The 17,327-nt window shown below is 37.4% G+C and overlaps 1 protein-coding gene across 2 annotated transcripts; it reads right to left on the reverse strand.

The window, feature by feature from the left end:
- Window positions 1-60: 60 nt before the first annotated feature.
- Window positions 61-16,750, reverse strand: LOC126299281 (neugrin). 2 transcript variants are annotated; one of them, XM_049991066.1, is made up of 5 exons: window positions 16,524-16,750; window positions 16,165-16,385; window positions 15,507-15,699; window positions 11,158-11,332; window positions 61-435 (listed from the first exon to the last, which is right to left on the reverse strand). In XM_049991066.1, exons 2-5 carry the CDS (start codon window positions 16,344-16,346, stop codon window positions 203-205), a joined length of 783 nt encoding a protein of 260 aa, XP_049847023.1. In that variant the 5' UTR covers window positions 16,347-16,385; window positions 16,524-16,750; the 3' UTR covers window positions 61-202. The 2 variants fall into 2 exon arrangements, with proteins under 2 accessions (XP_049847023.1, XP_049847022.1); XM_049991065.1 differs by lacking the exon at window positions 16,524-16,750 and having other exon boundaries at window positions 16,165-16,517.
- Window positions 16,751-17,327: the final 577 nt, after the last annotated feature.

The following is a 17,327-nucleotide window of genomic DNA, read 5'->3' on the forward strand; positions in this document are numbered from 1 at the left end:
AGCTTCACACATCTTCAATAAAAAAGTTGTTGCTCTGATTAAAGAAAAACATCACCACCATAGGGTTCCCATGCAATTTGTATTTCAAAAGTTCATCATGCTTCTAATCAGATCAGTGCATTATAAAAAATAAGCTATACTTTTCAACGTTCATTTTGTACCAGTCTGCCACAGTGTTATGTTTATCAAAACATCTAATGCACTAAGAATTCATTCCAGGTACACGGAACAAAAACTCCCCATCATCACTGTCGTAATGAGAATCACCTATCTTGTATGTTCCTGGCAATTCGCTCTTATTTTTGTGTTGTTGGTCTTGATGTGGCTCCTTCTTCGGTTTTGTTGCATTCAGTCTTCCAGTGTCTGCAATCTTGTCACCTCCACGACGTAATTGTTTTGGTGGAAGTGTACCAGGATTCAATGCTGAAAGTGAATCTGAAATAATGAATTGAAAATGTTTGTGTATTTTTGATCAAACATACTTTTCAATAAAAGTGAAATGTTGACTTGAACATAACAGAGCTAGATATATGCAATTGCTATTAGCACTGGAGAAAATTACACTTAACTGCTAGGATAAAGAAATACAGCTAAAATGTCTCAAAAAAATCAAATTATACTCTAACAGTCACCTGAGTTACAAGACCACATCACAAAATGTAAGGAGGGGGAAGAGACATTCAAACTAGCTGCAAGGGTGCAGATGTAGTGCTGTGAAATGAAGGGACAGTTAACACTTGCAAGAAACTCTACACTTAATTTAAGAAAAAAAGATGTTCAGAGTCAAGGCATCAGCACGATAAACAAATGTAGTTTATCAAGTGGCATCTTTTTTGCCCCCATCACCAACAGTGGTTGTGAAGTGTGGATCCTGGAGGGGGGAATAAACGAATAAATAAAATAGAAATTGATGGCATTCCTTTGTGGTAAGTGGGATAGCATTGCCCCAAATACCTGTAGTGTGTAGTGAAGAAAGCAAAGAGGACATCAGGACCTTCTGAATATTTCCCAGATGTCATAGAAAATGCAGTGTGATGTCTTATTTGTTCCTGCTATTAGTTTTGAAAGTAGAAATACAACTTATAGGATACACTATTTGAACAATGAAATCTTTCAAGGCAGTCGTAGCTCTTTTCCTTTGTAGGTTACTAATGCGAGTATGAATAATAGCAGTATGTTGTCATTTGCTGCAGATGATTTTTTTTTTTTTTAGATGTCTGTTACAAACAAAATCTTTTGTGTTGCAATAAGTATAGTATTTATAAGCCTTATGAATTTACTTCCTTACTTAGGTAATTTTGTTTTATCGTAATGTACACTAAGTATAAAATGTATTTTTGACACAGAGTTTTCAAAATTGGAGCTTTTTTTTTTTTTTTTTTTTTTTGAAGACACATCAGTGTGTTAACACTACATGTGCTGCAGATTGTAGCTGCTGCAGTCTTTCTTTTACACACGAACTACGCTAAATAATTTAAAATGACATAGTTTATCAAATAAAACAAAAGAAAAAAAAGCCTATGGTCATTTTCTCAGGCTTACGTGAACTGAATGTATCTTAAAATTTAGAAATATATTTTAAAATGAAGGCAAGTTGATGATGAACCGAAAACACAAAAATAGATTCTATCAATTTTGATGACTGCATTGTCAATACTTTACCCTAGGCTTCTGGATGTGGCTTCATAATCACTTTTGCTTTAGGAGACTACAATGTATTTCAAACTTTCAATGAATGTATTTAGCTGTTCGTGGCAGTATGCTTAGTATCACTGTCCTGGTGGAAGAGAGAACTGTTTTCACCTACACCCATACTCTGCAAGCCACTGTTGAGTGTGCTGTATACCACTGTTTCAAATCCAAACCTTAACTGCCACATGTGACTCTTTTCCACACTTACAGCCACGTTTGAGGCTGAGCTACCTACTGTTTGAGACGTGTAAAGTCTATACAGGGCTTAACCCTATACTTGCAATCCTAGGGAGTAGTATTTATTCTTAAAGTACATTGATTTGCATACCCAGTCAATAGAGGGCAGCACAGTTCAACATTCTTTGAGAGGCCTTACGAGGTTTGAGAATTTGGATATTTCTCTCACGTACGAAAAGTGCCATCCCTAGTTTGAGCACTATAGTGCTTTACTATGCATGGTTCTTTGGAAGTGACACACCCTTGGCCTCAATCAACATGTGAATGGAGTACTCAGCTACTTACAGAAGAACCTACAGTTTCATATAGACTCGGACCCATGGCGAAACTTAGCATTTTCCACTTTTACACATCATTGGCAAAGAAGAAATAAGCAATAAGGAGCACTGACAGGGGATCACATCTCAATTTTTGGATGTGCATTGTGACACTCACTCACTCAGGTCAAGCCTAGAAGAAAGCCAATACCTCACCAGTTTGAGTTAGCTTCACATTTTTTTTCCCCCTCCTTGTAATATGGCCGTCTTCGATTGACAATTACAATTATTTCCTTTTATAAGTATGAACCATAAAACCATACAGTTTGCTCTTTTAAAATTATTTATTTGTGATGAAGCAGCTTTCGCTTCAATTAAATGCATTTTTCTTTTAATCATTAGTAACAGTTAAAACTGGATTAAGGATTTTGAGGCCAGCAAACTGGAATTCTGTAGTAATGTTGACCTCTTCAACTCACAATACAGAGAGGTTTTATTTCCAATATCAAGTTCATTCCTACTTATTGTACAATTAGACCACAGGCTTGTAGTTTGAAACCAAAGCTGCTGATTATCATTGCTTTTGTGCGGTGACAACATCCATATTTACTGGATAATAAACACTGCAAAACTTTCTAATAGGGTTTTATGGATTATCTCGAAGTGTATACTACTATTTTTCTGAAGCTGATTAAAAGAGAATTTATGATAAAATAGGCTCAGAGCTATTGTAAATAAATTACTGACACCCAGCAATACCTGGAAACAATTAATGAATACTGTGAAATCACAGACATAGTGAAAAGATACACAGATCATGAATAAGCCTTAAGGCAAGGTGGTGATAAAAGGTGTTTTGCAATCAATGATCCTCCTAAAAAAAAAAAAAAAAAAAAAAATAAAAATAAAAAAAAAAATGCTGTCCACCACAAAAAGCCACTTATTATCTGCATTTAAGCTTTATTCCAAACAATTATCAGATGACAGAATGACTGTACTCTAAAACACTTTTTCTTCTTAGTGATGTCATGATCAATGTAATCAGGGACTTTTTACAAACCACAATGTTAATAATTTGTTTGGAGGCTGAACATTCCATTTTTCCTGAAAAGTAAAGTGAAGATTAGTGGTTTTCCTGAAGCTCTCATTCCTTGTGCACAACAGGTAGAAATCTGAGACTGAAGTTATAAGGCAAGCAGCTCAATAGTCCACAATCTTGACATCTGAACTTGCAAGCAGGTTCATATCAGCACACCAGCTAACGCAGAGTGTGAGGTTTCAGTTTTGTTGCAGGTTACCCTTTTGTAAACTGATTTCTTTGACTTCACTGAAGTCCATCAGGCAAGGTAACTGAAGCAGTACCTTGTGAGAGAGATTTTGAAAGAGAATTACTCTTCCCAACTCTTAATTCATGCAGGGTTGCCCAATGCTGGGATTTTATTATGATATTGTATTGCATCTAACCACTTTCCAGCACCTGGTGTCATCTGCTGCTGACATAATGAACTTATAGTGAAATAACCGGTACAAAAAAGTATGCCTTATACATTGTGTGGTAATGGCACGCGATTAGATACCATTTCAACAGTACACAATAACTGAATATCTCAAACAGTTTTCATAACATCTTTATTGTTTACTGCAGAATGTGTGCAGTGGTGACCACTCAATAGATGCAAGTAGTGTAAAGAGCTAGAGAAAACATTTTGAGAGTGGAAATACTGACTCTGAATATTAGGCTTTCACAGGCCACTTCCCTTAGTTACCACACTGTAAGATTTCTATACATGACTTACCACAATAACTAACAGCTGCTTGGGGTGCTAAGCTGAGAGGGGTACCTAGGTGCAAGATTTGTGTACATTAGTAGTGAAAACTGACAACAGCTGAAAATGCATGACAGTAAAGCTAAAGGAGGGGGTATCAACTGATAAGTCACTAGGGTGGAAAAATGATCTCGAACCGGCCCTGTTCACTATCATGGACAAAAATTTGGAAAGAATGAAGTAATGTATTAGCACAAACAGACCAACAGCCATAGGGAGAATTTCGAGTTTCTGTGATGTAGGGCAAAAAAGCTGCTCCAGAAGGATGCTGTTAAGCTATTGTTCAGTAGTATAATGCACAGTTTTAAGTGACACATATTTCATAACAGAACGAAGTAAGAAGTATGGCTTGGGAAATCAGTGTGGTTTCCCTTGCAGTTCAAAAATGGCTCCTTCAGATTACCAGTAACTTGGCTTTGACAAAAATTAGTATGAAGTGAACAATCGCAAAGAAATGACGAGTTGGAATTTAGACATCAAAAACTCCATGTGGCTCCAAGTTTGTTCTAAAAAATGTATTTACAACAGAAAATTGCAGACCAAGTGCATAAAATTTATTTGAAATTTTGTATCAGACTTTTGGTGTTCATCTTCTTTTTTTTTTTCTTACTTTCGAAAAAAACTACAGTGAACTCCCATTTATCCGAAGTGTTTTTATCTAAAATCTACTTTACCTGAACAAATTTTTCCAATTTTCACAGCTCTCATTGGCGCTGTCTGATGCACCTCACAGCTACGCTCTCAGCTAGCTAGACTGACACTTAACAAGTTTCAACTTGTCTGCACTTGGAGCCATGCATTCACTGGTGTTTTTCGGCAGCCTACTGCTAATCAGTGCACTGGCACTTGTCAAAAGTCCGAATGTGGTCAGTGTTGGTTGAAGTTTTAGCATGTTTCTTGTTCATATTGTGTGGTTTCATTCCACTGCAATCTATTGGAACTACCGAAAAGTACAGTATGTACAGTACTACTCAATTCAGTCCGGCGCAACCCTGTCAAAACCGACAATGACAGTGTGGCACCAAACACTTTCCGCCTGTTGTTGGTTCATCAGATGAAGCTGAGCGTTTAACAATTTAACAGTGAATGTACAACACACTGTTGTGTTGCCATGTGGGCTTGGGTAGGACAGGGCAGAGGGGTTAGATGTATCGAGTGTTTTCATTCAATGGCTGCCACAGCCTGGTTTCAAAACTCAAAAGCTTTGTAAATTGCATCTTGAGTGTTGTCAAGTCATGCGTCTGTGTGTTTTCAATTTAATGTTTCACGCTTATGCTACATACTTTAAAATGTCCAGAGACAACAGTGGTGTGGGGAAAAAAGTATAAAATAAAAAGTAAAAAAAATCTGTCGAGCGTCAGTAAAAAAAATGCTGAATGTGACTACATGCGCGAAACAAATAAAAGAATAGGATCTTGTTCGAACAGAAGCTTCACGCTCTGCAGAGAATTGATGCTGGTGAGCCACTTGCAAAAGTTGCTGCAGATTTGAACATTGGTAGGAGTACAATTATTGTGGCACGAAGAAATAAGAGCCAAAGGTGTGCCAATTTCAGGTCATTTACTTCAACAAAAAGCAATGACTTTTTACGAGCCAATTCACAGCAGCAATCATCCGCGGATGAAGCCACTATTGCTGATTTAAGAAGAAACTGCACACAATCATCGACATAGGAGATTATATTGGCAATCAACTGTGATGAAACCGGGATGAATTACAAAATGTTGCCAACAAAAACCCTTGTCTTTAAACAAGAAAAAACAGCATCCGGATATAAAAAAGCAAAGAAAGAGTTACTGTTCTCACATGCAACAATACCACTGGCAATCATAAACTGTGCCTTACTTTAATTGGCAAATCCAAAAAAACCAAGAGCATTTAGATGGCAGCCCGCTGACAAACCTTTGCCATTGTGGCACATGGGTCAGTCTAAGGCATGGATGAACAGTGTCATCTTCAAAGAGTGGTTCCAGGCAAAGTTTGTTCCAGCTGTAGAAAAATATGTGGAGGAAAATGGATTTCCTTGAAAAGCACTACTTCTTGTGGACAAAGCTCCTTCTCACCCAGTTGATCTACAAGATGGGGATATCAAAGTTGTGTTTTTCCCACCAAATGTCATGTCTCTATGTCAACTGATGGACCAAGGTGTTCTTGAGGCGATAAAAAACATTACGGACGCAAGCTGCTGGAATACTTCATCGGTGTGATTGATGCTGAAAAAGATTTTGTACAAGCTCTTAAAAAAATTGATGTTTTAAGTGTCATTAATTGGATTGCTGATGCTTGGGATCTAATTCCTGCAATTTCTCTCATTAGGTCTTGTAAAAAACTCTTACATCATAAGGCAACTCATGAGAGGTGGGAAGAAGGAGGCAAAACCGAAACTCAAGGTGACATGCCAGAAACAGATGAAAATGATGCAATTTTTGTGAGAGAAGCTGGAGAAGCTACCGGGTTGTGCAGACACGAACTTCGAAGACGTTGAGGAGTGGATGGAAAATGACATTTTTTATTTGACAGAGGAAGAAATCATTGAAATTGCGACCAATCAGAAAGCATCAGAAGAATATGTCTCTGATGATGAAGCAGAGAAAAAGATTCCTCACACAGCTGGTTGCGAAGCGATTCAAATTGCCCTGGAGTACATCAGCCAACAGGAGGAGCAGACTTATCCCGGAAGTGTTTGTTTCCAACATTGGAGCTATATTGTCGCAACAAAAGTTTCTCAACCCAAAAACCAAAAAACCATTACAGGCTTTATTACCAAAAAACAAATTCCAATGAAGTGTCCCGGAACTTCAATGTCCATAAGCAAAATTTTTGTTGTTGTTTTTACTTTAAAGTTCCTCTAGTGAAAGTTTTCATTTCTTTGATTAGTAGTTTATTTTGTATTCAAAAGAGTAGGTAATAAAATTATAACTCCTGTTTTTCCTGCTGCCAAAAAAGATGGAATTTTTTCTGTCAGAACACAAAATAAACGAGCTTTGTTACTCAGCATTTAAAAACTGAGTTTTCAATCATACTTTGGCATCTTTTTAACACATCAACACAATTTTTTCAGTCAAAAACACGTAGGTTTATTCACAACCATATCAATAACATTCTACATATCCTACACACATTCTATGAACATATTTGGTGGTATTAATGCAATTCAGGGTGTTTCATGTGTGAAAACAGAGGGACTTTGGTTTATCTGAAATTTTTGTTATCAGAACCGGTCACCGTCCCAATTATTTCAGATAAAAAGATGTTTACTGTATTGCTCATGAGTGTTGGTACAGTTTTTGTGATTTCAAATATCTGTTTGTAAAGTTGGTGCATAAACAATAGTATCCACAATATTTTAAAGAAGTACAGTAGCGAAATCAGGGAAAAAAATCTGTTTGTTGCTGACAACAAAATCAGTTAGTTATTCAAACATTACTTAAACTATGAACTGTGTGTAGGTGACAATACCAGATGAAAATAAAAGTATATACATCATTTACAAATTATTATGACTAAATAAATTGGCTGGGTATTATCCACAAAGTTGAACAGGCTTAACCACCACAAATTGATTGTGCACATTACAAAAAAACAATAGTCTTCAACTTGAAGGAAAATTAGGATTTAATGTCCTGTCGAGTAGTCATTCGTGACATAGAAGCAGCTCAGAATAAGGAAGGTTCAAATGGCTCTGAGCACTATGGGACTTAACTTCTGAGGTCACCAGTCCCCTAGAACTTAGAACTACTTAAACCTAACCAACCTAAGGACATCAGACACATCCATGCCCGAGACAGGATTCGAACCTGAGACTGTAGCGGTCGCGCAGTTCAAGACTGTAGCGCCTAGAACTGCTTGGCCACTCTGGCCAGCAGAATAAGGAAGGATGGAGCAGGAAATTTGCGATGTCGTTTCAAAAGGAACTATCTTGACATTAGACTAAGTGGTTTGGGGGAACTGCAGGAAACAAATCTGGATGGCTGGATGAGGAGTTATTTGAACTTCTGTCCTCCCAAATACAAGTCCAGTGTATTAACCACTGTGACACCCCACTCTCAACCTGAAGGAAGGTTTGTTCTACTGAGGGTGGTTATTAGTTGTGTTTTCCCCTTGTATTCCACCAACCTAATAGCTAACTCATCAAGACAACCCTGAAAAATACTCATTTTAACACTTAATTCAAACCACAATACTAGCTGCCTATTTTAAGACATAGCCTTTTTATGGCAAATTGTTTCCCTAGGTGAGACTGATGTATGTGTATATTCCACAAGCCACTGTACAGTACATTGTGGAGGGTACATCATACCAATGATATCTATTTTAGGTCCTATTTCACTGTTTTAGCGTGTGAGGTGAACAAATGTCTAACTATATTCATCTTTACATGCCTTAATCTTTCTTATCTCATTTTAATGTTTACTAAGTGACATATACAATTGTTACAGCATAATGGTCACACACTCTTCTTCAAATACCAGTTCTCTATAGTTAGCCACGAGTGTTTTGCAAGAACTGCACCATCTTTCCTCCACGGATTTCCATTTCAGTTTCTTGGTGTTATATTTTCGTACATGCTGTATCAACCTGTTACATTAGTAGCAGCATGTCTCTGAAATTATTTGATTTTTGTTATTACATCTGCTTGATAAGGACTTCAAGCACTGGAGCAGGGCTGGGTTCACTCAAAGTCTTGTATGTAATTTCCTTTAAAGATGAACTGCACTTTCTCAAGTCCCTTCCAACCCCTCCAGTTCTCTTCCCTAATACCGATTTTACAAGATTGTACCATTTCAAATTTGGAGTTAACACTACATACTTACACAATGTGACATGCTCAAGATGTTCACCACTATCCTTGTAGTAAAATACTATCAGGTTCTTAATCTTCATTTACAGGTGGTATCTTGTATTTATCCACAGTTCAAGAGTTGCCAATCATTACACCTAGTTGTAACTCTGTCCAGGTCTTCCTGCATTCCATTATGATCGTACTATGATGAGACTTTCTTGTGGGCAACAGCATCATTAATGAACAGTCTACTGATCCTATACAATAAACCATTTATGTATACTGACAACATCATAGGTACTATTATACTATCATGGCTATAGAACTTTTGCAGCTGAGTACAACATACTGGATTCTATTAGCCAAACGGTCCTCAAGTCAGTCACATATTTGTGAAGATACTCCGTATGATCGTATCTTGGCTAGTAGCTGATGTTGTACATGCCTAATACATTTAAAAAATATAAGATGGCACAATCTACCTCTTTGCCTGCATCTCTTGTTAGCAAGATGTGTGTGAATACAGCAAGCTTTGTTTCACTCAAGTGGTTTCTGTTGAATCCATACTAATTGAGAGATGCTCGATTTTCTCCCAGACTGTCATAATGGTCGAGCTAAAAATATACTCTACATTCGAAGGCTCTCACTCAATGCATTTTATATTCGGTCTGTTGAAATAAGTTTATACAGTGCTGGTTTTCTTCTTCTTCTTGCCACCAGAGTGGATGTTTCTGGGGTATAGTGTACACCTGATCTAACCAGAACACCTTCAGAAGTATCCACTGTGTATCGTAGGTCAAAGAATCTACAGCAAATCTCATCACAGAACCAGTGAAGCCTCTGGTTTACACTAATGACTTTGCTCTAGACCAGAGGGCCCAAGTCAGTTCTCAGAACAATGCTGCAAAACAAAAGCTGTGCAGATACCTCATGAGTGAGGCTAGCTGTCTTCACCATGTCACTGGTCTTCAGAAAGAACTGGGAATGGTCTCAAAACTCAGGTGATGGACAGCCTTAGTTCTGATGTAAGGGATGACCTCCAGGTGACTGCAACCTGCACACTCAATTACTGTTCGGTCCTTCCACCTGGTCAACAATTCCTTTAGGAGTACACATCAAGTGGGCATTTTGACTGTTCCCCTTCCATGATCCTTTTCCCCTAAGAGGGGTCACTGTGCATCTAAACTCCCTACCACTACTTTCTTTCCTGTCTGTGGACGACCTGACCATGACAGAGAAGAGACCACTGTCTTATGAGCCAGGGATGTATGACCTGCTGGCTCTGCCTCATAAGTAGTGGGAGCTCACAGCCTTTCAGCATTAACCTCATACAACTTCTTCACGAAACATTGCCACATCTGGGCACGTCCCACCAGCCACCATCAGATGACCAGCTGGCATCAGACTGGGGTTCTCTGTGGTTCACATCACCAAAAAGCTACACTGGTATGTTCGGAGACATCTCCGCAATGGGAGACTATCCTTGCATTCCATCACTAGTGCAACATACAGCAGCCATATGATGGTAGTCAAAGGTGGCCAATGCAGCTTCCAGCTGTTCATGAACAGAAGCCAACTCCCCCATTACAATCTCTCAATGGCCGCAATCCCTAGCCATATCCTCATGTTTACTTAGCCCTTTCAAAGACAAAAATTAGGGGAATTAAGTGTAAGACTACTAGGTTGCGCTTACATGAAGACTCAACCAAGATCAAAATCAAGCTGCTGTCATAAGAGTAAGTAGTGACTGCACAGTACCTGAGGCAGTAATCAATGTTATTTAATGGTTGCTGGATATTAATATTATTACTATTATTATAATCAGGGAACACTTGCATTTATGGTGGCATGTAACTAAACAACTAAGTTAGCTCACTCTACACTAACAATTGCAAAATACGTCAACTATTACAATAAAATTAAAAACTTATAGAAATGGCTAAATAAACAATTACAATTCACTTCTTGGCGGCATGTAAGAAAACAAGTAAACTACATGATGCAAACAAACTAGGCAGTGCTACTACTGCTCCTCACTGCTCTATGACTGAAGCATTACTGATATTTGACAGGTAAATACTATAACCTACACAGACACTACCAAGTCTGAAGTTCATACTACTGTTCATACAATCAATCAACTGAGCTAATGAGTCAGTCTTATGGAACATTAATTCCAGTCAAGGAAATTACTGAAGTTACACTGATCAATAGGACTTCTCTTAAGGTCGAAGTCAGTAGCTATTATTATTAATATTGGTGTGTGCCACCAATTTGTTTTTATAAGTATATGTTGCTCCTCGAACTAACCAAAAAAGACATAAAACAAGAGCATATTTTCCAGTAATTCACACTAACTTACCAGAAGATGGAAGCTGAGCTTTTTCCCTCGACATAAATTTCATTAAATGGGTTTTCAGTTTATCATCTATATCTAGTTTCCCGTCTTCCAACAGCTTCCAGTTTCTTTTTACACTTTCATTGTACTTCAGTATTCTCTCTCTATCTTGTGGACTCCAATTTGCCTTTAGAATTTTCTACTGAAAAAGAAAATAAAAATTATAAAGTGGCCAAACTAGTCAAGAATATGAACACCTTCATCTGGTCTGACTGACTACATGAAGCATTTGCTCACCAGTCAGTGCATTTCTTCTTCAAATTTCTTACAGCCAATAGTTTTGCACTAGGTCGTATCACAGTATATACACATGAGTACTTCAACTTACAGTAAATGGTGTGCAACAAAAGAAACCTCACAGTTTAGATACGAAAAAATCCGAGATTTACTATGTACAGCTCTCACATATGCCAGAAGAATATTTGAAACAGAACACACAAAATAACTCACAGCTTTCAGTACAATAATAAAAAAAATGTGTTGCCCAACTGTAAGTTGTGCTTTGTGCTGCCTTGTACTCAGTAAGTAAGTGCTGCAATTTCTTTTGAGATCACTCACATTATTGACTATAATTCTCATGAGAGAGTATTTCTATTGTGATAGCAGCATTAGAATGCCTAGACATTTGAATAATGGACTATTCTAAGCTCATGAAACCACACAGTAAATTAGTCTGTTGTCTCTTTTTTTTGGAGTAACTGGAAATACACATAGTTCATTTAGCAGACACTTTGGACTTTAAAAAGGTCTGAATTTTATGAACTGTTAAGAGTGTTGTATTTAGGTTTTTAATGATGTAGATTCCGAGCTTTTGACCTTGAGAACCTGTGATAACTATGGTGAGGCTGAAAAACTACCAATTTTTGGCACTTTTTTCAGTTTTTTCCATATAACATGTTTCCCGTTTCTGTACGAGAAAATGCACTTGGCCCATTCCCATAGAGTGTTACATTTCCTACAGTATACACTGTTTAAATGTATTTTCACACCATATACTTATGAAGGTACAGAGTTTCAAAGAAATGGCAAAATTTTCAAATTATCAAAAACACTGGAAAAAGTACAGGTTTTAGAATTATAACTTTAATTGGGTATTTTTTTAAAAAGGGTGTCTGTAATGGTCAACATGTGACATCAAGAAGGACCCACCCTCCTTACCCTCAATGGGCTACTTATTTATGTGAAGGACAAGTTTAAAAAATGAAAAAAGTAGTTATTCATGGCAGGTGCTTTTGATTGTCAATGTTTATGACAACTCCCTGCCTGTTGATGTTCATTCAGTGCAGGTATGTAACTGACTTATACAGAAAAACCAAATTTTAATTACATCTAACACAATGTCAGTTTTAGTTGTTAACTGTACATTTACAAAAAAGACAGTACTGAGAATGAAAAAAGACGTAACAGAACACAAAAAACTTAATGCCACATTGTCTGGTCCAAATGGCAAGTCAAACAGCATCCTCAGCAATGATGTTGTCAAATAGGACTTCCCCATTCTCATAAGTTCTCTCAGTATCCTCCTCATTTGGGTGGATTCTTCCATGCATGGCCACAAGAATGTTTGCAAATGGAAGAGCACTGGGTTCCCCCCCCCCCTTTTTTTTTTTTTGTGCAGTCACAGGCCCCTGTGCTATTCACAAAAAAAATATTATCAGTAATGAGTACCGAGATGCATTTTTTATTGTAACGAACATCCCCAAACTGATGGACTCATTTTGTCTTACATGTTGGAACCACAATTTTTTTCACAAACTTAGAGAACTGCCAGTAGCAAAGACCATCCAGGGTATATCTGTTCATGACTCCACAGCATAATGTCACATTGAGACTTTCCTCTGCTTCAGGAATTGACGTGCTATTGCATCTGGCTGTTTGAAAACATCAACTAAGTTAGATATTGGAGGGTTTTTCTCAAAAATGGTGCAAATTTTCTTCTTTTCTTGTCCTAAGGTGATTGAAGTAGTGGCCCACCTATTTGCTACATGGTGGAAAAGATTATCCCATGGATTAAATTTGCATAATGTTGATGAGTACACACTACTGGGGCATTCTTTTGGAAACAAATGTTATTTCGGAAAGTGTCTAATACTGTCTGCATGTCTTCACTTGTGATGGTAACACTACAGAAGTCAGCAGCCTCTGACATAGTGCATTCACTATCATCACACTGACATCATCTATTTCCTGTTTGATCACAATGTCCTTTGCTGCCATTTCAGTTATTGGCATTGAAATAAATTTCCCACTGCTTGTGTCACTGGATTAAAAAGACCTTGTCACACTGTAATGGTTGTTGTTCTGGAGACGACAAATTCTGTGGGTGAGTGCAGTAAAGCCCAGAGAGATCGTTCTGCTGCTTTGGTAATGGATATTAGTAGGATATCGATAAAAATTACTATGACATTACATTGAAAGTGTTGTTATACATAATCCACCTACATCTTGCAAACTGACTCAAATGTGGCTCTTGTAGTTATATTCCAAATAACTTCACGTAGAAGGTGTTCACCAATTACTGCACATTAGTGCATGCCAAGGTCTAATTCTTCCTGTGTCAGAGTAAACACTGCATACAACGCTGGCTTTGTGCCCTTGATCATACTGTCTTCAGTGAAGATAGGCATGGGAAATGGCATAAGCTCAGACTTGAACAGTTGTCTCACTCAGTCATCAGACTGCTTGGAAACGCGAACTCAGAAGACTTCCTGTCATTGAACCATTCACTGTTTCTATTCTGATTTTTTTCACAATTCGGTACACTTCCTGTTTTCATGCTTGATTTGTGTTCAGTTTTTGATTAACTGTCTGCTCGGCCCTCTTACCACTAAATCTGAGGGAGGTGTGATGGAGAGTTTTCCTTGCAAGCAGAAATACATCCCACTGATAGGTAGTGGTGGGGAGAGGGGTTGCTTTTAGGTATTGGTAAATGCTGACAATTGGAGGTATGTATGATTAGGCTTCTAAAAAAGAGTCACAAAAGTAAAGTTATGATGCTAAAATTCACTTTTGCAGTCCTTTAAATAATTTGAGAAATTTTCTCATTCTTTAAAGCTCTGTATCTTGGTAAGTATGTGATATAAAAACATGTATAGCTAGTGTAAACGGAAGGAAATTTAATGCCCCAGAAGAGAAGCTGAAATTCTTTTTGTCACAGAATGCAAAGAGAAGAAATTCTATAAAGAAAAAACTGACAACAGTTCTAAAAATGGTGTGGTTTTTTTGGCTCTCCCATGTTAGCACAGTGTTATCAAAGTCGCAAACTTAAATCGTAGACTATGGACAACCAACATACAACAAGTTCAGAGACATATGATATAAGACTCTCTTTCTCTGTTTATTGATGTTTTTCATATAATATCAACTAATAATTTTAGAGTAGTTCTATCATAGCATATACCAGAATGAAAGTAAGCACACTTCCTCCTTGCAGTTGCATTAACAGAAATAAGTAATCTGATGGTGAACAAAGCAAAGGTTTCCACGAAGGAATTAAAATTTTAAACTTGATTTTTTTTTCCTGTTGATTTTCATGTTTAGCATATGATTTACATAAAATTTCACATCTTCCATAACAATGATTTTGCCATATTTAACTAGAAGGTTTTTTTATTAAACTTTTATTTGTCAGTGTTAGTGGCAACATATTATTGTATAAATCAGGAAAAACACTGGTAACAACCATACAGTAGCCTGCCCAGCCCAACGTACCGCACGCATTGCACTATTACATATTCAAGTGGCCTTTTTGTTGACAATGGAGATATACTCCACCTCTGCTTCATGCTGATTTTCAGTTCTCAAAGTCTTGTGCATAGTCATATTCTCAATTCCCTATGTTCCAAATTTACGTGGGAAAAAAATAGTTTACACACAATGTAATCAATATCTACTGCTCTAGGCTTCCCATTTAGTCCTGAGAGAGAAATGAGAATAAAGTGTTTACACTACCAAATAGCTTTTTGCAGCTGCTGCATCATGGAAGGCAACAACATAAATAAATATGTACATAAAAAATAAAAGTCGATACAATGGTAACTGCTCCAATGGGGAGAATAACAAATATTTTGTGCTGTTAGGGCTTGGATGGCTATCTCAGGGGTTGGGCTACATCTGGTATTAATTGAGAGAATATTTATAGGCAATACACAATAACAAGACATCAATCATTTCACACTGGCAACCCTAAAATTAATTTTTAATTTCACAGGATAGAAGTCTCAAATAATCTGTCTCATGGCAACAGGCATGTACTATTCTCACACTGTCTCTTATCATACACTAGATCCACATATAAGCTAATGCAAGCATACCTTTACAGCAGTCTGTGAAACTGGAAAGCTTTCTGAGAGTCTAGCAACATCCCACTCTTCTGGGCTGTTGTTATGAAGATATCGCATCTGTTCTTTTTCTTCCCAGAACACCATATTTGGTTCCTTGGCTTTCTTGAAATACTTCCTTTCAACAATTTTCATTGCCTGCACATGTTTCTGTCTTTTGATCTCTCTGAAATAAGAAAAATACAATTAATAAACAACGTAGAGTATTAAAAATTTATAGGTACACATACAGTCTTACATTAAAATTCCAATAAGCTTTACGAGCAACGCTTTGTCCACTGATCAGGTTAGCATCAACAACATAACAATACTGAATGCTTTACAATTCTAGGGCAACCCTGTTTTGTAAACTCTAAAAACATTTTGCTTAATTTCTAATACGGAAAAACGGTGCGGTATATATAGTCTTAAAACTGACGTGGAGAATGTACATAAACGTAAATTAACTTTGTCAACTAATTAACACACTGCAAATGAAAACACACTGTTCTCAAGCACCAAGTTTCCACTCAACATTTGCGCACTCTATAGACTCCGTATGCCACTCTACACCATGTGGCATATGTTACTAGTTACAAATGTTACTTTTACAACTGAGATGGACGTTCAAAGTTTCATAACATAAACTAACCTTTCATGGTCATCAAAGGCTTTGTCAGCATTCATTACGTCTAACTCAAAATCATCAATATCATCTTCAAAATTCATCGGTAGGCCCTTTTCTTCCTGCGAAATTGCCCGTAGTCTCAAATTCACTCCTGGATTGTTTGGCGTCGACTCTTTGAGTTCACGAAAGTGTTTTTTCTTTGCCATGTGCACAGTAGTCGTCGAAATATTTTTCCACAGTTTTAACTGCAAAAAGCGAGCCATATCAGAGTTATTTTACTCTTGTTTATACCGTTTCAGGGCTGGAATTCTTTATCGAAATCACATGTTGTTTGCAACTGAGATCTCACGCAACCATAACAAAAATATTATGATTCAACTCACTGCTGTTTATTCAGGGCGTCCAACATCACACTACATTCTAGGAATTCCCGATTCCGGTAACGAAGCGAGCAGAACTACAGCGAGCCTTGTGAAATTCAGCGATCATACGCGGCGTGCAACTCAACTGAAACTAAATATTTACTACTGACTACATTTTAATTGAAAGAATATAGAAATTAGATGCAGATGGAAAAGGATTGTCTTTCTACACGTTTAGAGTTTGCTTCAATTTCCCGACCATAACAGGGCATAGGCAAGCGCAATGAGCTTAGTGCCAACCGTAGAAAAACATATAAAAATAAGCGCGGTTTCTTGATGCAGTACGGTGAGATCTATTGTTAATAAAGAACGGAGGATTGGCGCCATTTATATAAAATCACTATCGAATTACATGTACGAAATTCATGGGAAGACATCTGGAGTCATTGTTAATAAACAACGGAGGATTGGCGCCATTTATATAAAATCGCTATCGAATTACACGTACGAAATTCATGGGAAGACATCTGGAGTCATACAAGCGAATCTGCACATTACATATAAAGTTCGCAGTAACCGCGTTAAGTTCGGAGAACCATAACTCAATAAATATCCCTGTCTCCACATGCCATTTGGTCCACAAGTACTAGTGGACATCTGGTATTATGTGTGATAGAAAAAACGCAAATTGATGAACCAACTAGAAGAGTTAGTCTATTGAATGCCGGCTAAAATGCTCCCTTCCAAAACAAAAAAAAATGAACGCTAACCAATGTGGCGACTGGGAGACACAGTCAATTGGATATTGACGAAAGTGATCCCACT

This window comes from Schistocerca gregaria, chromosome X (assembly GCF_023897955.1).
Source record: "Schistocerca gregaria isolate iqSchGreg1 chromosome X, iqSchGreg1.2, whole genome shotgun sequence".
Classification (NCBI taxonomy): domain Eukaryota; kingdom Metazoa; phylum Arthropoda; class Insecta; order Orthoptera; family Acrididae; genus Schistocerca; species Schistocerca gregaria.